Below are 20,991 nucleotides of genomic sequence, written 5' to 3' on the forward strand. Positions count from 1 at the left end.
AAACAGACGGATGACACAATCGGCTCAGACGGAGCAATAAAGACGAAGAAAGGACGCACGGGGGGGTTCCGTCCGCTCGCGGACGTTAATGCGCCGAGACTATTGCTCCCATGTGGAGGATGGGCTTTGAGGGATGAAAGAAATGTTTTGTGATTTGATAGCGTGATGCCGTGGCAAACACATTCTTCTTGATCTTGTGTGTTGAATGGGAATGCTGACAGCTTTTTAGTGCTGTTTTGATTAATCCCAGAGCTGAAAAGACAAGAAATCCTCTTTTTCTGTTTGTAGTGGCAAAGTCATATTGGTGTGGGTTCATAATTGACTGAATACGAGGGTTTTGTTTGAGGTGGGGTGTCTATTGTCTATTGTCCATGTAGAAATTCAACCTTATTGGAAAAGGCATTTTCAGGTCAGGGTTTTCACACTGGAACACTAGTTGTGTCAAAGTTTCAACCATATGACCCAGACTGGCCACTCAAATGAATAAAATAAAAGTAATAGTGATCGGGAAGAAGCCTATATACTCAAAACTCCAGTACAAATGTCCACAGTGAAGCAAGTTCCACATTAATGTGGATTAACCCCTTACTGCCTGAATTTAAATCGAGTTATGTAAAGGAAAAAATGTGTTTTTTTCTGCCAATCTGATGCTAAGTTTATTAGAGACTGTTATTCTGACTACTGCACACACAATAAATGTAAATGTAGGTATGATGCAAATTAGCGACATCGAGCACAATGTGAATAAAACAGGTTTGGCAGCCTCAACTTTGAATTTAAATTCCCCCGTTTTTCATGGAAGCAATATCTTCACTGTGTTCCACATACAGCTAAATACTGCTAACTCACTCTGAGCACATTTCCAAAGACTCTTATACCTTTACACAATATAAAGAAAATAGTGTTGTGTTTTTTTTGTAAATATATGTATATATATTTTTTAAACATCTAAGTTAACATAAACTGTATCACTCATTTGTATGCCAAATAGTGATAAACAAACACACACATGTATATTAATAAAACTGAACCGTTTCCCACGCCTCGCATTCACACTCACATGACCGTGTTGATTCCCGAAAGCTGCTGGAACATCTGAAGGCCGCATCCCACCGCCAGAGCTCGGCGAGTCGGGGGGTAGGTCAGCATCCGCCAGATCACAGGGCCATCTGGAGACACGAGCCAAAGCACAGCAGAAATTAATTACCGTCTCAGCATGACCTCCACACACCCCCAAAAGAAACGCTAAAATCTAATAAACATTCAAAACAATTTTCCCTCAGACGAGGAGAAAGCAGCAAGACGCTTCCTGCTGCATAACTGAAGTTGACAGAAGCATAAGAACTGAAACAAAGAGTCAAACTGTTGGGCTTTATCCTAAAAATACAAATTTTATTTCAGCAAGAAGTACGTTTTTTTTTTATTTACTTATTTGATTACAACTTAATTGTACACATTGTGTACACTAATACTTTGTGGGTGTGGAATTACAATTTACTTAGCATGGAATGCAAAAAATATCAAAAATTTTTTAGATTGATCAAGAACATTTTTGAGAAAAAACATGAATTTTCCAAGTTCGAAAAGTCTAAAATTTGCAAGAAAAAACAGAGAAATTTTGAGATTGCGCTTAGAAATTTCCCAAAAGATAACATTGAAAATAAATTTTGCCTTTTTTTTTTTCTAGAAAATGTCTCAAATTAATCTAAAAATTTCCGAATTGTTTCTAGTAAAATGTTTACTTTTCTAACTCTCATTTCTCATTTTTTTCTTGAAAATTTCTGTCAATTTCAAAATTGCAGTTTTTTTCTCAAAAATGTTCAATTATTCAAACTCAAAAATTCCCCAAGTTTTGTCTTGAAAACTTCTGAGATTAATCTCAACGTTTGAGTGTTTCCTCTCACATTTCCAAACCCAGAAATCTCCATGGGGTTTTTTTTTCTAGAAAATTTCTCAGATTAATCTCAAAATTCTGAGTTTTTTTCTCGCAAACCTTCGACTTTACAAACCCAGAGACGTCCACATTTTTCTGGAAAATTCCCGAGAACATTTTGAAAACTTCTGAGATTTTTGGCAGAAATGTACTCCTCCTCTTTTTTTTTTTAGATATGTATCTATAACGGCCCTGATACGCCGCCGTCAATCACAAAGGTCACTGAACGTTCCACATGGAATCTGCTGAGGCTTTTTCAGCCTTTCTGAAACGATTCCTAAGTGGGAACATTTATCTCTGGGGAATCAGCTTCCTTTTCAGATGCTGGACTATCTCAGCGTGGGAAGAAAAGAAATATTAGAATTTTCTTTGGCCGAAAGGAGTCTTAAATTGGCACGACAGCGGAGCCACACTGTGATCCCCAGCACAAGCAGACAACTGCTGCCTCCAGGAGGAAACGTCTTAATAAGAAGAGGGAGCGACTGGACAGACACTGAAACTACACACACTTACAGGAGGAAACACCCAGGTAGAGCTAAAGAGTAAAAACTCTCACAATGATGAATAAATACGCACATAGGACATGAGACACATGCTGGCTATTTGGGAGCAGCTGCGAGTGGGAGGTCTTTGGACAGGAAAACATGTCCTTTAACTGTTTGACAAGCGGATCAGGCTGTGTAAAGGACGCCCCTGCTGACACACACCACAGTCCTCCTTTTCTTGGCCGCCTGTCACATTTCTTTCAGGACATTAGTTTTCATTTTGTGTCGCAAGGCACCACTTTTATAACAGCAAAAGAAATTGGTAGAGATCATAAAACGTCTCCTTTTGAGCTATAAAGTTGTTGTTGTTTTTTATCCATCTGCCTGGTTCTTTCACATTTTAGCTCATTTTAAAGTCCCAGAGTGACTCCATGTCCACGAGCTCGTTTATATCACTTTCTGGAGAGTGTGCATGATGCTCCTGTTATAAAAAAAAAAAAAAAGACAGTTATTCTTATGGGGGGGGGAAATGAGAGGGTTTATCACACATTGCAAAATTTATCATGTGTAACCGAGTTGAAAAATAAGCAAACACATACATAGAAACGTGCAGTAGTCGTGATGCATGAATGTCCAATTTTTATATGTTCTCAATTTTTTTGCCGATCGGATTTAATATGCCAACGTCTTTACAGTTGTGCTCATATGTTTACATACCCTGCGGGATTTTTACATTGTTTTTGGCAGAGAACGGCGGAATGTTAGAACCAGACTAAGAAACAAAAAGGCTTTTAAAATAAAATTATGAAAATAAAAGTCGTAAGATTACAAGAAGAAATTAATAAAATTACAAGAATAAAATCGTAAAATTACACAAACAAATTCATAACATTATCAGAATAAAGCTGTACTTCGAGTATAAAATAATAGTATCATGAAAATAACATCATAATATTATTCTTGCAATTTTGTTAGAAATGTTAGAAACATTGTTTCAGCTGCATATCCATCCTTTACGAGCAATGATGAAAACTACAGTAACGGAATATCATTATTGCATTTTAGGCAATAAAATGTTTATTATCGTATTTTTAAAAAAATTATTTATTTGCATCCGTTAATGGATTTCTAAAAAAAAAAAAAGGTTTAAGTGGTCAGCTGAAAAAAAACATTCAGACTAATCGTCAGAAAAGAATCATTGTTGGCTTTATAATCAACCAAAGACAGACCGGCTCACTAAAAACCCGAAAGAGACATTGACATCCGCAGTGATGATGACAATCTCCAGATGTTTCTTCAATAACGAAACTCTCCTCCAACAATGAAAAGGAAGCGTTGTTTTTAAAAGCCCAGCGATTTCCACGGCGTTAACCCGGTAGAGTTTGATCGGTCGATCCCAAAGGTCCGGAGCGGAGGGCCGTTATCCGATTACCTGGCAGGGAATCAGATTTATGGGCCGGAGTGAACTATCAGGACAGCTTGAAACCCACACGAGGAGAAACAACTCCACCAATCGCACATTCACTAAGCAATCATAGAATATTAGGTGTCATTTCTCTTATCCCGTCTTTCCCCCTAACGAGATTTTTGAAACAGCACGAGGGTTAAAGCGGCATCCCAAACCCACACGCTGAAACAATCGCAGCTCCATTTCCTCAGATGAGCTGGAAGGGAAAAAAAAAAAAAAACATTAAAAAAACACCCGATGAAAAACAAACCAGCAGGCAACCAGTCAGGCACAAGCGCGGTGATTGGGTCCCACAGTACTGCAGTAATTGCATGTACGTCTTCCACACTGAAACCTTCCAGCACCATCTGTGTCATTTGTGGCCGATCTATGCAGCAATTATCAACTATTTTACCCCCCTCCTCCGTCGAATGTGCTCGTCGTTAAGGCGAGCAGAACCTGAGCTCCCTTCTTTAATGTAGTGTAAGTCATATTTACAGGAAAGCTAAAACGTACGCAGAGCTCTGCTAAAATGCAAGGTTGTTGTGATGTAGAAAGGCTGGAACCAGCTTTATTTGACAAGATGCAACAAATCAGTTAATTGCACGATAAATTAAAACGAGCTCAATAATTTCCACGCTTGGTTTTCTTGTACGTCTCATTCTACCAAAAACTGGATGAAAAAAAAATCCCTTTTTTGAAGGACAATTTGGTTTACAGAGGCTTCAGTGCCCGTTTTATTTGCTGTTTAGCTTGTTTTGTTGGTTTCTTTTGGACATTTAATATGCCTTACATTTTTTGTGTTAAGCATTTGTAAGAAATTAATGTTTACTGATTATATTACTTGAATATGGTCTCAAAACAACAATATTATCGTTTATCGCAATACCGTCTGGGACAATTTATCATCCAGCAAAATGTATTATTGTGACAGGCCTGAGCCAGTATAGTCCAAATGAAAAACTAATCTGTTTTTTAATGGAAATTAGCAACAAAAAATAAATAATAACCCGGCTGCATATCTGTGAACTATTCATTTAAGACCTTATCATAACAAATAAGAAATGACATTTACTAGAAATAAAATGAAACTTTTCTTGGAGGAGTTTCTTGAAAATGATATCCTGACTCTAAGGCTACGGTTAGCAAACAAGTTACAAAGGATCATTGATCATTGTTCAAAGGTATCAGTCAGGGGAAGGGTACTCAAATAAAAACCTCCCACTACATTGTTTACAGGTGTAATCTTACTGCCTTTTTTTTTTCTTCAAAATTGATGAAAAAAAATCTAATTAGGTGTTTAGATTAAAAGTTGACCTTTTGGACTTAATTTAAATTCAAACAAACTAAAAACACTGTAAAATATGGCAGTGGTGGCGTCATGCTCTGGAGTTGATAACTGTTTTTTTTTTTTTTTGATGAAGTGGGTGAAATTGAGAAATTGAGAAATTTTGACCAACAGGTGTCTGCAAGAAAAAAAAAATTAAAGAATTTCAACCATGAGCATTTCTCTGAGTCCATGGATACATCTATACAAACAAAAGAATGACTTAATGAGAGGAGAATTAGAGTTCTGAAATGACTTTAAAATGAATGTTTCTAAAATACGAACTCATAATCTGGTGGATTTAGAGAATGTTTAGAAGGTACAGAGAGTTGATGTTGCACAGGTAACCAGTGGCATGCTGAAAATATCTGGTTTTGTTTTCATAAAAACTATCATATTCACTTAATTGTTCAATGAAGAAAGAAATCTCCAATTATTTGGTTTTTCTTGGAAACACCCAATCCCTTTCCATTCCCAAAACTATGTCGGCAATTAATTCTTGGTGTTGTCAAATGTTTCTTTTAACTCATGCGCCCAGTGCTGTACAGGAACGAACCTGCACGATGGAATAGAAGCAGAATGCAAAGCAGCAAGAACACTGGCGATATTCACAAACACTGAATCCAACGGCGATTTGTAAATCCTGGGTAAATCAGGGAAATTTGGGTCAATCCACAGATCAATGCGTGGTCCAAAGTATCAGCGCGGTATCAGAGGAAATTGAACAATGTCCAATCAAGAGGCCCAGAAACAGGCTTCTCCCATCCGACCCAATCACAACGTCCTGGGGAAGCGAGGGCTCGGAAAGCGACTCCACTTATGTAACAGAGCGGGCTGCAATCAGGGACCGAGTCCCTGCAATCTTCCACCTCGGCCCATCGAATCTACAATAATTATTCTTTCCACATACTCCATGTCTCCAGCACTCCTGCTCTTCCTCTGGGCTCCCTCATCAGAGTAAGATCACGACATCGGGCACTCCATGCCGTCAAGATCTGAACACAAGGTTAGGACTGATGGGGAATAGAAATTAGATCCACCACTGTTGTCTGTGGAGCTGCTGAAGAAGCTAAATAATCCAGAGATTTGGTTGTTTTCACCAGGAATCAGCACTAGGTTAAGCTAACGTCTTTTGTGCATTGGTTTCAATTGTGAAAATTGTGCTGGGATGAGGGGGGTTTTTTTGGCCGGATTGAAATTAAGAGTATTTCACAAAACTGCAACGGAAACGTTTTTTGCATCACACGAGTCGCATTGATCAACAACTGGATGTTGCTACTGGCAGAAACGACGAAGAAAACGACAGGAAGTGTTTGGAGGATGATGACGCGGCATAGTTTTTAATGATTTATCGCACGGACAAACTTATTCACGTGATTTCAAATGCGCTTCTTATTTAATGGAAGCTCCGCAGTTGTAAAATTGTGTTTTTTCAACATTAGAGGAATATCGACATGCTTTTGCACACATTCGTAATGGAAACGCAGCTAGTGTAATTTAAATAAACATGAAATAAAGATCCTAAAATGTATTGTTCAGCATAATTAAAGTCAAGGAAGAAATGTTAGGAAGAAGTCTGCTGCTGGGTTAGCGTTGTAGGAGCTCAGAAATCAGTTTCACATATCTATACACACACCTTTCAAACTTACCAAGACTCACATAAGTTTCAGCTGAAATTATCTCTTTAAATTCATATTACTTTTCCAGATATTCAAATATGTAAGAAAAACAGACTGCTATCAGGTTTCCAAGTTCGCTCCACATAAATCAGTGACAATCTAGCCTTTGCTAACAGAGCTTCCAACATCTAAAACATTGTCTGGAAGGCGGATAATCTAATCCGCTAACTATCCAAGACTCCTGTCTGCAGATGCTGGGTAGCAGCTGTGTTTGTCTGAGGGCACGGAGGGGCCAGTGGTTGCCAGGAGCCCAACACCAGTGAGACAGATGGATGGAGCAATTGGCATCGCACATGCAGGAAATATATGCAGGTGTGGTCTTGGAGCCTGCACTAACACAGCGGGAAAACATGGCGTCACTCAGGCACAAAACCAAAAAATGTCTTTGTAGGGTGACGGATCCAACTCTCTCAGTCACACCATTAAACTGCAGATATGTGCAGGGTGCTGTGTTTGGACTCCAATTTCCCAGATTTATAATGGTGGAAGCAAGAAGTTAGGTTAGTCATTTAGAAGTTTGGGAAGAGATTATATGCATTTCAATTATACATTATGGATTTATTCCCCCGAAAGGTAGCATGAATTGTTTAAATAAACACGCTAATTCACTTTTCTAGTACCAGTGGAACACTATAAGCTCATATTGCTCTTAAGTGGAGTGTTTGCTGCTAGAAGCAAAGCTAAAGAGTTCACGCAGAGTGTGTTTGGTGAATGTGAAGATGTGGGTGGAGATAAAATTTATGACTAATTCAACCCCAAGGTAGTATCATGATAGCACATTAAGTGGCAACAAAATGTGTTTGCAAAGTCTAATATTATACACATGCAGAGGAAAAAGGTGTGTGAAGACCAAAATAATGTATTTTAAACTTTTTTTCTTTACTTATCCAGACTTTAACCTAAACATTTGAGAGTTTTTACCTACAAGACAACTAAAATTCACACAAGCCTCGTTAATGGAGGTGGTTCCATGTGTTATAAAGGAAGCTCGTTTCAGTCCTTGTATCTGAACATTGCTTTTTCGGTCACGATTTACATCTCATGATCATAAGTGACGGTAGGAACATTGATGAATTGGTTCAGCTTTTCTGATAGCTCGTCTGGTAGACAGCTATCCAACATCGGCAAAATTCCACCAGGGACACAGTTGTTCCTCTCCAGATTCACAAATCACTTGTGAACTGGGCAATCAAATCTCCATGGGTCCTTCAGCAGATCAGCAACAGAAAAATTCTAGTCCACTCTTCCACCTCCAGGATGAACGCCACATTGCTACTTTTATGGGTGAATCCACATCAGCCCTGTTTAGTTCATCTTAATCAAACTCTACTTCATTTTCCTAAAATGTCCGATGTGTTTGGGGATGTGTGACCGCACGAACAAACTCTGATGCGGACCGAAAAAGCAGACTCTGGTCCGCCTACAAACCTAAGTCTCGGTTCTGTCGATGTAAACTCTGGTGTGGTCCAAATGAACGCCAAGCAGACCGGAGACCGCTCCAAAAGCATAAAATAGACTGTAGCACAGGGCATTGTGGGAAAATATAGCCAAAATAAATGCACAAGTCTAGAACTAGGGAGAGAAATGGATTGTGTTAAGAGAAACACTACAACTCCTGAAATCTCACGCCACTCCATTTTTGCTTCCATTTTGTGAGGAAGGAAGTTGAGCTCACGACTTGTTCAGACATTTTTGTGTCGTTTCCTTCAGTGGTTCTTGGTGCAGCACCACTGCAGGCAAGCGTATTATCAGGTTTTTCAAAGAGTTAAGATCATTTGAAAGTGCGATGAATAAGCAGACGGCACCAACTGAAAATGGAGCAAATGTTGCAACTTTGTGCCCCAATCGAATAGAGTCTACCGGACTATAGAGCTATCAACTCTAACTTTTGGGAATCAATTGGATTCTCCTTTCTGACAATGTAGAGTTTGGTTTTAGAAGACGGATGAAAAGTGAGATTCTTCGGACAGTTGGAGCACACTCCTCTCCAGTCCAGGGAGTGCAATAGATTTTCTAAAAACTTCTATCTCACTTAAAGAACCAGAAAAATGACTTTCTTTTTGGCGTGACACTAAATGCATCAATCCACAGAGCCAAGGACACGGCTGTTAGGTCCTTGTGTCATTCTGTCTTATTGTTTCTCTCCATCTATGTTGCCACCAATGTTTTATAAAAGGTAGGATAGAAAACAAAATGATTTAAAAAAAGAAGGAAAACACCAAGCATGACTTGACTTGACAGTGTGATCTTTCAGTTTTCAGCTTGAAAAAGTCAGCATCTGCTCATGTAGGTAAGGATCGGCTCATACCAGCGGGAGCGCAGCGATATGTCAAGATCGGAGAAGGTCATGAGAAGAGCCTGTCATCCGAGATTTGTCCGCGCCACCAGCTCTGGACGCAAGCCGCTGGCGGCTCATGAGAAGCATCATCACTGGAACTCACTGTGATGCAAAAAGAAGCTATTAGTTTTGCTTCGATAAAATCGTATCCGTCTAGCCTGTGTTGCTGGGGGTGGACACTGCGATCTGCAGCGGTCGCTCAGGTGTCTTCATGAGGCAACAGCCAGAAGGAAGCTACTGCTACTTTGAACTCACACTTTCTACTTCATATCTGCAGTTGTGTTAGTTTTTTCAGTTTGAATACATACTGTAAGAACTGTTACATCATTCCCAGAGTCAATTTTGCAGAAAACTGCAAAAATAAAGATTTAGTTTGTCTCATCTTGTAGAGGAGTTTGTTTCAACCCAACCTTTTGGTTTTTTATCTCATGAAATTAATGGCTGTGTAAAAACAGGAGAAGCATAAAATGTTCTCTCATGGAGTAAAAGTTTGCTTTCATTTCCCTCCCTGCATGCAGAGCTGGTGACGGCAGCAAGGAGGGGATCATGACAGCTCCACCATCGCGCAACTCTCCTCGCTCAATTATTAATGAGCTGCTCAAAGCCTACTGGGAAACAGGCGAGAGAGGAAGGCTTGGACGAAGAAGCTCTCTTTGTTCGCTTCTTGTATGTAGGAATTATTCTCACTGTTGGCTATCAGAAGCACCGAGCTGCGGGCAGAAAACAGTCGTTATTTCTGGGCTGCTTAGGCACACAGTACCAACAGATGTGGACCTTGAAAGATAAGGGATATGAAAACCCAAAAGTAAGCCAAAGTGCTTCAGCACAAAAACAGCTAGGGTGGGCTTGGAGTTTGAACATGCGCCACAAAAACAAACATTTCAGACGTGATCTGCAGTTTTGACTCTACTTAGACTTGCGACTTGGGATTGGAGTCTTAGCAACTGTCTCCTGTCGTTATGGGCAAAAATAAGCTGATTACTGTAGCTTATTTAAGTATATCTTATCATAGAATATACAGTTAACATTACGGACCATAACTGGTCTGTACAGGGTTTCTGTAGGTTTCACCAACTCAAATTTAAGACATTTTTAAGACTATTATTAATTACATTTAAGACCTGTATCACGACAGAAATTTACAGAAGAAATTTACATATTTTGCAATGCTCTCTACAGCCTTAACCCCCAGGGCCAATATTTTTTTTTTAACAGAATGTACCTTACCTCATATACGTAGGTTAGCAACACAAATGACATCATTACTCAGAGTGTTTGAGCCAATGGCAAAGACAAACGTCGTCAAAGCCAGGAAATTGGCAACAGATGCAAAAAATCTAGTTAGTTCGATTTACTCTGTGCTAGCCAGCTAATTTGCTATATGCTAGCTAACTATGTACAAAGCTAGCTAGCAAGGGTATATTAGTTGCTAGTTAGCAGTAGCCTTAACCGACTTGAATATGTCTGTGTGTGACTCAAACTTTTACTTGACAGAAAATGACTGCAAGAAATAAAAAATAAAAAAACTATATAGGATACACAAGATTAAATATTCCTGCCATGACAAAATGTAAGACCTCTGAATAATACATTTGAAGCCAACCTAATTAGAAAAAACGAGTTTAAGACATTTTAAGGACTTAATTTTAGATACAAAATTTAAGCGTTTTCAAGTCTCCTGCAGTATTTCTCGACAGTACAGTAATGTTCAGTAATGTTCATATTTACAGGTAGTAAATATGCTAAGTACTTATCATATGTGCTAAGTAATATGTTATCTTCCAAAGCGGAGCATTTGATATATTTACCAAGGACAGAACACTTGCGTATATCTAGTGAATATATTTTTCTTATTAATTCTGCTTACAAATACACAGGCTCAATAGAAACTCCACATAGGCTGCAGCTAAAGCTTTTTTTTTTTCTTAAACTGAGATGCTAATAAAAAAACATTATTAGCTGTAGCGAAAATGCTCTTGGGATAAAAAAGTAAGATGTGTTTGTGCCTATCGTAATCCATGAAATGTCAGAGAATTGCCCATAGAGCTTGGGTCTTATAAATAGCACATGACTAACAGATGTCCTAAGGCTTGCCAGTGGATGGTAACCATGAGCTCTCGCTGCACATAGAGAGTTTTACCAGGAAGATATGATCCAGCAGACATAACCAATCATCTTTCTGTCAGTGGTACAATGAGTAATGCACATGCTGCCAAGACCCAGCAGCCTGAAAAGTTCCACTTTTGGAGTCTCTGTTGCTGAATGATAAAAAAAAGGGCGTATTTTGAATTTAATTTCCCTTTTGGGATTAATACAGTATTTATTTTTTGATGCAAATCACTTTCTGCAGCTTTTCTATTATTTCAATGTTTTGTAAATTTGGCTGCGTAGGGGGAAAAAAACAACAATTTACTCTCAATAAGTTGATCAACTTAAAACATATTTTAAAAAAATCCAACTGCAGTATTTGTTTGAAGTTCTTTCGACCTACTTCTACACGCAGAATGGTCGTCGTTACTCAGAGTGAGCCACAGTAGATAAAGCAGACTTTCTGGAGACGACGAGTAACGGCAAACGTGAGTCACTAACGCGGCGCGACAGCCGACGTCGTCACCAGTGACGTTTGCTAAATCCGTCTGTTGCATGAATGCAAGCTGCGACCTACGTTTCAAACGACGCAAAGACGTGTGAAACCAGAAGTGACCCCTGCGCCGTTAATGAAGTGAATGGAGCTTAGAAATGGAAGTAACGCGATGTAAAAATGGAGTAGTGTAAAGATTGGGTGAAGAAAAAAAAACAAACTGGACTTGGAACAGGAAGACGGGTTGTGGTTCCGAGTTCGGGAGGTTGAAAGGGAAACAAAATGTCACGACAAAAAGAAAAGGAAATGAAAGGACAAAAGTAAATAAAAGGAAAGGAAATCCTAAAAAAAAAAATTCTGATTTTCAGGGAATCCAAAGATAACTGTTGTAAACTATAAAAGCGACCTAAAAATCTGCAACTAACTTCTATTTAGCTGTTCTTCAAAGGGGATAAATCATAAACATTACAGTTCATGTCTTCAAACTGCGAGGCAACTGGATCTTTGTGCAGAGTTCTCACTGTCGCTCTCGTCAACGTTTTAAAGCATCGCCTTCCTTTCCTGTGTGCGTCACTCTCACCTCCCGTCTGACGGGCCCTGAGACCGGCTGAGAGGCTTTCATGCAACGATTGTATCAAGTAATTGTTTTTCACAGAGCAAAGACTCCCAATGTGCTCGAAGGGCTTAGTCAAAGCAAAGCCTCGAGAAGATTAGGTAAACAAACGGATGTATCATCGATCTGTTCGAGCGGAGCAAATAGTTCTGGACAAACTCAGAAGAAAAAAAAAAAGAGAGAGAAAGCGACAGATGAGTTGAAAAATGGGATTTATGAAGAAAACATGAACGATTTTACATAAAACTGAAAGGTGAAAATTGTCCTTTTAAACTTGAAGTAACATTTTATCTATCCATTTCTTCACCCTTTGAATAAAACAAACGCATAAACAAGGCTTAGGTTAATGTACTTTATAAGTTAATGATGAACCTTAGGGTTGTGGTTGTGTGTATTTATTTACACCAAATCATCATATTATACTCTCATGTAGCAGAAAGTGTCTTTTTATTTAATGCCACGCTATGCTGTACATAAATATATTATTGTAAGTACTCCACACCAAAGCAGTGCATTAATGCTTAATAATGAAAACGTAAAGAAGCTTAAACAAACACTGTTTTTTTAATCAGTACAGTGAAACAGTAGAGGCTCCTGGTTATTTACAACAATAGCAGAGATTGTTGGATGTACGGAAAGCCAAAGAGTACAAAATTGCCATGCTTCACATTGTCTTTGTGAGAGATAAACTGTTTTAAATACACTACCAGATCTACTTCAGGACTGCACTCACCACCAGGTGCTTAGTAAATTATCACCTTGGATTCCAATGGGGCCTGGCTATGCTAGCTTTGCAAAACAATTGAGAAAGGTAATGGTCATCTTTAGCTCTGTGCATGTCATCAGATAAACATATGGTCGCAATCTTGCATGCAAAAGAGAATACCCACGTATTTCAATAGCATTTGTTTGGCAACACAATAGAAAAAAAAGTAAAAGATCATTTCAAAGGCACTCCACACCAAAACAGTGCAAGACTGGCAAAAACAGGGAAGACCTTAAAATCAGCCTGGCTGTTTTTATTCAGCACGATGAAAGCACGACTGTTGGTGTTCAATAAATTGAGTTAAATACATTAAACATTAGATCCCTAATAGGCATTGAGAACTTGTTAAACGTCCTCCATTGATGATTTAAATAGATTTAAATGGGGTCAGTGCAGGTGGGTGGTGAAATATATTTGACTTTTTCTGTTTTTAGATATGATGAGAACTGATAGGAAAAGTTAAACCCAGCGATTTACATTTGAAGCAATTATTTGATCCCATTAAGATACGAGTTCCAGCAGCAGGAGCATTGTTCGTTAGGTTCGCTAATTATATCTCACAAAGTTTTGTTCCCCACATTCGTTTCGGCGTGAAAAAGAGAAATAGGTCAATTACCGAGTTTTTTATCCAAAGGTTTTGACAATTTAAGCAGTTTTACTTTTCACCCATAGTGTTTTAATATGTAACAAATATGAACACTATAGAAACAAACTCTGATTAACGTATTTTTAACTTTGTTTCAGAAACCAAAGGGTTTGCCTTGCTATGGCAGCTCCAGGTACTGAGATGGAGAACAATAATGAAATCAAAAGAATTTTCTCTCTAGAGCCAACATTGCCACTGTGTCTGTAATCAACACAAGCCGTAGCCTCTGTGCTAGATAGATATATCATCAGACCAGAGACATGAATGATCAACAGCAGGTGTTCTGGCGAAGGAATAGTGAATCGTTGCGTCATGTTGAAGCTCAGTGGCGATAGATTTAATGAGCCATTAGAATCCATGACTCCCCAGAGACTCACCTGCCTGTGGCGTAAATGGCAGGTTGTCTTCTGGACGGAGACGAACGAGCTGAGGGGATTTCAAACACTTAGAAATGAGAGCAGAGAGGTCAGAGAGGTCAGAGGGGGCACAAATGCTGCGCTTAGCAAACGTGCTGATAATTTACATTGTTTTCAGATTGATGTTTCTTTTTTTTTATCTTAAAGATTGTTTCATGAGGAAAAGAAAACCCTTAGCACAACCTGACCAGCTAGCTTCGTGTCAGTATCGTAACATTATGACTGCCGGTGAAGCCTTTAATAGTCCAGCTGAAGTCCCCCCATCAATCTAGCTAATAGACCAAGGCGCAGGTGTGCTTGAAATCTTTGAGTTTTTCTTGCATTCAGGTATCATGGCTGTGTATGAAAATGGCATCAAAGTAGAACAAGGTCAAGATAACCTAGAACTTTCAATGCCTTTAGTAAAGAGAGCTTTGTGATAGTCAAGGAAATCCAGCGAGTTCGGGAAAGTTTTGAGCTACAGAGCAGGGCATGTTCGAGTCCATCTGCACTTACTTAGATCTGTTGATGAATTTTGTACATCTGGCTTTGCTTTAAATAGCATATAATTAATCACTTTTTTTTCTTTTTTTTTTTTACATACAAAGGTTCCATTATATTCACACGTTTCTAGTACACCAGTAAATCTGACGTACAAGCGACATCCTCTAGCAATACTGACGTATGACCAAGCCGCTTCTGGTGATCCACTGGGGGTTAATTCTTTGCTTCAAAAATGATCTGATGGGACGACTATCACTGTGCTCAAATTGTGCTAAAAGGAGTTAGCCTTTCATCGAAGCTATTCCAACCTAAAATAGAGTTTTAATGCTAGACGTTGCAGCAGCATACAACTCCAACGCTGATGTCAGCATCCACAGTCCACATTTCTAATGAAGAACAAAACTTTGCACCAATTTGATGGCTGAATAACCTAAATAACAGATTTAGGTTATGTGTATTTATTCAATAATTTAGCAGCCAATGGAGTTTTTTAATTGAAAATTAAAATGTATTGCCTATTTTGGCAATAAATGCTTTTTAGTTAAAATGACATTAATTAATTCATTACAGACTCTGCAATTATCTCACACAAGCAGCTTGATATGTAGATAAAAGAACTCATTAAGAGCCCTGATCATTATTTAAAGCGCTGCACGCCTCACTAGTTTTACTTAAGGCCAATGAAAAACATAGAATGCTCTATATGAAGCTGAAAATACATGAAAAATACATAGGAAAACAGCTCTTTCACTGTCAAAACCCGGAGCCAAAAAGCTACAGAAATGTCCTTTCTCCCATTGAAATGAGTCAGAACATGTTATTTGTTGAATATAATTTACAAACTGACAAAAGAGCGTTTGTGCGTCAACTTATGAGGACAATTTCATCCTGCTTTTACTCTTTATTCCTGGCCATTGTGCTCAGGAAAACTATTAAAGTGCACGCTAAATGCATATGCCTTCTCGGGGTGAGTCACAACCTCACTGTTGTGATCGTATAAAAACCCCGGAGAACATCGTCACAAGTCAAAAGTAGCACTAATTGCCTTCAAAGTGAGCCCTGTGATTTCCAGCCAGTGAAAAGCTCCAGTCGTGCTGTTAAAAGCCCCTTTTGTTGATTCCCTATTGTGTTATTCAAGGCTGAACGCGGAAGATTCCACTTTGAGTTTCAGAAAATTCATGAAGTTATACAATCGGTTACACAACCTTATGTTCTTACCTGATCTTACAAGGTTTTAGTAATTGGCACAGACATTCAGAGAACAATACGTTTTATCGCTCCGAATCCAATGCAAGCCTACTGCCTTCTTGTTTGATGACACACTTCAAAACTTAACTCCATTTCATCCACCAACGCTCAACTTTATCGCATACAAATCGGTTTGACGTGAACATTGTTCATTCCCGGAACAGGTTACTGTCCGACACAGCGTGCGCGACCGCATTAGTAACAATTGTAGTTATAGTTTTTTTTATTTTTTTTTATTCTCTGACCTTCCAGAAAGACAAATGTGGCTTTCTTCAAAATGTTTCAGTTGTGGAAATCTTGGGACAATCATGGTTTAGAAACTAGACATATGTTACACTGCAATCAGCAAAAATAGTTATAATATTCAATATTCAATAGTTATATAATTCACCTTAAAAGGTGACCTATGGGTTATACAAAATATGTTCGTTAAAGATTTTGCTAATTTCTGCATATTTTGATTTCCTTTTTTAGGGTACTGTCACTTTAAATCCAAACAAGCTACTGCTGGCCACGCCCCCAGCTCAACATTTACACTCAGACGTGAAAATGGCTGCAAACAGACGTGCAACTGTACAACTGTAAATCTTTGAAAAGCAGAACTGGAGCATCCTGCACAACCAACAAAAATACAGTTAGTGGTTTCCGGATGGTAAGTCTACAGCAAAACACTTGTCCTTTTCCAGCAGCCATAGAGCGGTAAAACTCCAGTGGGGTTGCTAGGTAACGGACTGGGCCAGCGGGCCGGTTGCTAGGTGAGCGGCAGTGACTGCTGATTTGTGATGTTGCTTTCCGGAGATTTTTGAAACGACTCGTTTTCCAGACACCAAGAAACGTTAGCTCAATGCCAAAAACCGGCTGGGTGATTTTATAAGCAGTTGGGTTGTGAATGTGAATTTTGCACAATAAGTCCCTTTTAATATTAGAGTGGGTTTTTTTTTTTCTCGAATCAATATATCAAAATAATGAATAAAACATAGAGATACCCGCATTATAAACTCAATTCTCAACGTACTTCAAAAGCAGGAGCAGAAATCAGATTTCTGTAATAAAAATAAATAATAATAAATTGTGTAAAATGTGGTATATTTTTTTCCCCCCAACGTCACCATATTTACACGGCGAGTTCTTTTGATAGGCAATTTATTTTGCAACATTAAAACGAGTAGCATCCAGTCCATCAGCAGAGCACTGCCTTATCTTTGAGCTAATTATTGTTAATCAAACTCTGTGTTTAACTTTTAAGCTTACCTGTTTCTTTCTGTTGTAAACAGATAAGCAATCCCGAAGCTCCTCGGAGGTTATTAAGTGGATTGATTTTTCAGCAAAAAGTAATGACCACCGTGACCACTCACACGGCCCGGCTCATGCTTCGGAGATCAATGAAGCCCCCGCTGCAGGTCATAATTAAACAGCAATAAAACGCTGGATAGCATGAGTGCGGAGTTCAATCCTTGAATACTTGCGTTTGGAGTCGCAGTGAACGAACTAAGGGTGGGACTGAAAGCAATTACTGGAGTGTATAGAAAGAAAAAAAACCCAAATAATTCCCTAATCTCCTCTGTTTGCTTTCATCAAAAGCAGCTTGTTCATCCTCCACTAATGTAGCTTCCATAATAAATTCCCAGGTGGGAGCTGAGGTTTTTCATCTTCCTGCACTCTGCCACGCTAACCCCGCCATAAGCTCATTACTGTTCAAAACGGATGGCAAAACGGGTCAAAGCGCGTCATTCCCACATGTCTTGTATCAACACATTTCTGCTCCCCTTGTGAACGTAAAGTGCCTCAGAAACCGACACGAATTAGTTAAGTTAGATTATATTGAGAACAAATCTGTCAAATTAAGACACCTAAAGCTCACAAGGCGGCTGGCTCAACCTTCTTTAAAGGTATTTGCTTCATCACGACGTTTTAAATAAACAGAATTTCACGAAACACTCAATAATCTTAAATTATTAATGAATAAGAGCGAAAATGAAGGCTTTCGCTAGGGACTAATGCTTAAAAGCTTTTCTGGGCGTTTTTTTTTTTCATTTTTCCCTGTGTGTTCTTATGAAAAGGAAGAAAAAAAACATTGCAAACAATGCTGTAAAATCAATTATTTACGAGTGTGCCAACATATGAACAGCCCTCTTTCGCAAGTAACAACGCTGTTCTTCTCAATTATCTGGAAATGGCTGGTTAAAGCAAGTCCAACAGGGCAGCGGCTTGGAGAGGAGATTGCTTTGGAGCACAAATAATGGGAAAGTAATTGCTTTCAAACTGATATGAATAAATATAAATTAAAAAATAGCTCTTAATTTTTCCAACTGTGTGCACCCATAGGCTTCAGTTAGTGTTGTATCTGTACTCCATAGTTTAAGAGGTGAGATTTACTTTCCACCTTAAGCGCATTGCAGCCGGGGCTTTAATTAAAAAAAGGAAGCTTTAGATCAATTTGTGTACAGTGTTTTGATGGCCCAGTCAAAGTTCAGGCCAGAGAATTTGTTGAAAAATGCGTTTCAAAGTTGCCCTTTATCTCGCCCGACAGCTTGCCACACTTCATCAGATTTTAATAAACCAGCTGTGTCGTTTTTCCTGCAGCTTGCAATTACTGGAGCACTCTTGGTGCTACTTTGTGTTTATCCGGCAATAAATTATGTTGTAGTTTGTGATAAATGAGACTGAATGCGAACCGGTTCGAGGCGTTGTGAACACTTCTGCACGCCACTGGTTGACCTGACACGGCGTTCAATCGCAAGACAAACATCGGGTGGATCGGCACGTTTGTTCTCTCCGTCTGCTGATTGCGAAGTAGCTCACAACATGGCGGGAGAAATGCCGTGTATATTTTTTTTTTGGGGGTGGGGGCTCTTTATGAAACGCTCTCGCGTCGCAGCCTTCTCCGTCGCTCAGTGTCTGCGCGTGCCCTGTTGTTTTCCTCCACGATTCGGTCGCTCGCCGCTTCGTGGAAGAAGAGCGGCTCTGAACAAGCTTTCCGAAGAAATCGATGCGTTCAATAAAGTGCATTACGGGCTTATTGTGACGAACACGCCCGTAGCGTGTCTGACAATTGACCTGAAATGTTTCCTTGGTATTGCTTCTCCGTCATAATTGCTGTCCCAACACCTTCATTTTCCACTTCACTTTCCCTTCATCTCCAGCTTCTCTGCTCCTTTCTTTACCACTTAGTGTGAGAGGCGGCTATTCACACTCGTCGATTCCAGAGCGGACAGGCGTTGCAATAAAATAGTAAAAGCAGGTGGATGTGTCAAAAACAATAATGTGAATTAAATAATTAAATATTTTTAAAAAAAGAATCAAAGTGTGTCAGACATCTTAATTTGGATAGATAGATTAAAATGAAATTAAATATTCCCATTTTTGACCCTTAGAAGATTCCTGCTGCTAATATCAGCTCCTTGACTTGTCGCCATCTTCCATTATGAAATGCTGGAAATTGATCATTGTTAATCTCCAAGGTAAGATGAAAAAGACAGTGTGAAATATTGTTTCTATGGCAACCTGCACACTTTTGTTTTTCCAGCATATGCCACACACAAACACAGTCGTATTCTGCGAGGTTACCGTCAACCTTTCACAGGATTTTGTTTTATACACCGATTTACAGGCAAACCTTTTAGTTTGGTTTAGTGACCGAACCAAAAAAAAAAAAAGCTAATGTGGAAAAGATAGGCTGATGTTGTCTCAAATATGTATACTTTTTTTTGTTTTGTTTCATTTCCTCAAAGCAACGTTCTTACAATTGTTCCAAATTAAATGAATGCTAAATTTCAAATTTTTTGACCCTGCAATACAGCTTAAAAGAAGTCTTCATTTTGTCAAAGAAAATAGCAGCACCATACAGTCTTTTGCTTCAATCCTTGAAAGAAAACATCTTGGAAACTGCAAAGGATTCCAGACTAGAACGGAGATCCATCTCTTGGACACAATAAGTCCATTTTATTTATGCGTTCTCTTTGTATCGTTTATGATTGAGATGCTGCAGAGATCCGCTGAGCAAAACCTGACGGAGGACAAAGAGTAGAAAGAAGCCTGAGCTAAGAAGTGAAGGGGAAAGAAAAGGAAATTGGATTCATCCCTCAACTAATCAACCTTGACAACAGAGAACAACACGTCTCAGGAAGACATGGCATCTGTGCCGTCCCCGGGGTCGCCACGGGCCACGGCGAAGAGCCGCCTCTTATTACACACATGCTCACAAATAATCACACTCCGATGTGCAAAGGCAGAGCCGGGGCTCTGGTGGGACTCTGTGCGAGTCCAGCGGTCTCGTTTTCGTTTCGGCAGAGTGAGCTGAGCACCAGGAGAAACGCAGCAGACACACACACACACACACACACACACACACACACGCACAACTTATGCTCGGAGTTACTGGTTCACATTTGAGCCAAAAGCATGTACAAAAAAAGAAGAAAAAGTTGAGACTTTAAAGCATTCTTTGTTTTTGGCATGTCTGTAATTTGAAGTTTGCTCAGCAGACACAGTAGATCGTTTTCTCAGCTGACGTGTTGCCAACATTCTGGTTCTCCTGATTTTTTTTTTTTTTTTTTTTTCGGGATTGATGGAGATTGCGGAAATCTGACCTGCTTTACGTTTTCTCCATGATGTTTGGGAATAATAACAAAAATGATCTCACCAACTCAAACTACGAACAAAAAGCAGAAAAACGTAGGTTAAATTGCACAGTGAAACACCTGACACTACAGGAGAAGATTACTCCAAATAAAACGTGTCACGACCAAAATGCAGACATGTAGTGGGGATGAATATGGAGGTGTGCAAATTGGAATTACAAAAAACATTAATTGATAAACAAACATTTTTTGCGTCACACAACTCACATGTCAGCTGAACGTGTCTGATGTAAATGACAAAGAAAACTACAGGAAGTGGGGGAAAGCAAACTGGCAGACTGAGAGAAGTTGAACTTGAAACAAAATATAGTTGTTTTGTTTTATTTTTGTTTAGCTTATAAATTTGTGTAATATATATACTTCGTGTCCCAATCCACACTCCATTCCAA

General features: G+C 39.1%; 1 protein-coding gene and 1 long non-coding RNA gene across 2 annotated transcripts in view; one reads left to right on the forward strand and one right to left on the reverse strand.

Moving 5' to 3' along the window:
• slc2a13a (solute carrier family 2 member 13a) overlaps positions 1-20,991 on the reverse strand; it is a 64,787-nt gene that overhangs the window by 24,234 nt on the left and 19,562 nt on the right. Inside the window, exon 4 of the mRNA XM_028019726.1 lies at positions 1,061-1,169. Within this exon, the coding sequence (XP_027875527.1) occupies positions 1,061-1,169 (109 nt within the window). The remainder of the gene's footprint in view (positions 1-1,060; positions 1,170-20,991) is intronic.
• Positions 16,502-20,991, forward strand: part of LOC114146003 (uncharacterized) — a 28,865-nt gene continuing 24,375 nt past the window's right edge. Inside the window, exon 1 of the long non-coding RNA XR_003595817.1 lies at positions 16,502-16,614. This is a non-coding gene — a long non-coding RNA (uncharacterized LOC114146003). The remainder of the gene's footprint in view (positions 16,615-20,991) is intronic.

The sequence above is a fragment of the Xiphophorus couchianus genome, chromosome 6 (genome assembly GCF_001444195.1).
Source record: "Xiphophorus couchianus chromosome 6, X_couchianus-1.0, whole genome shotgun sequence".
Lineage (NCBI taxonomy): Eukaryota > Metazoa > Chordata > Actinopteri > Cyprinodontiformes > Poeciliidae > Xiphophorus > Xiphophorus couchianus.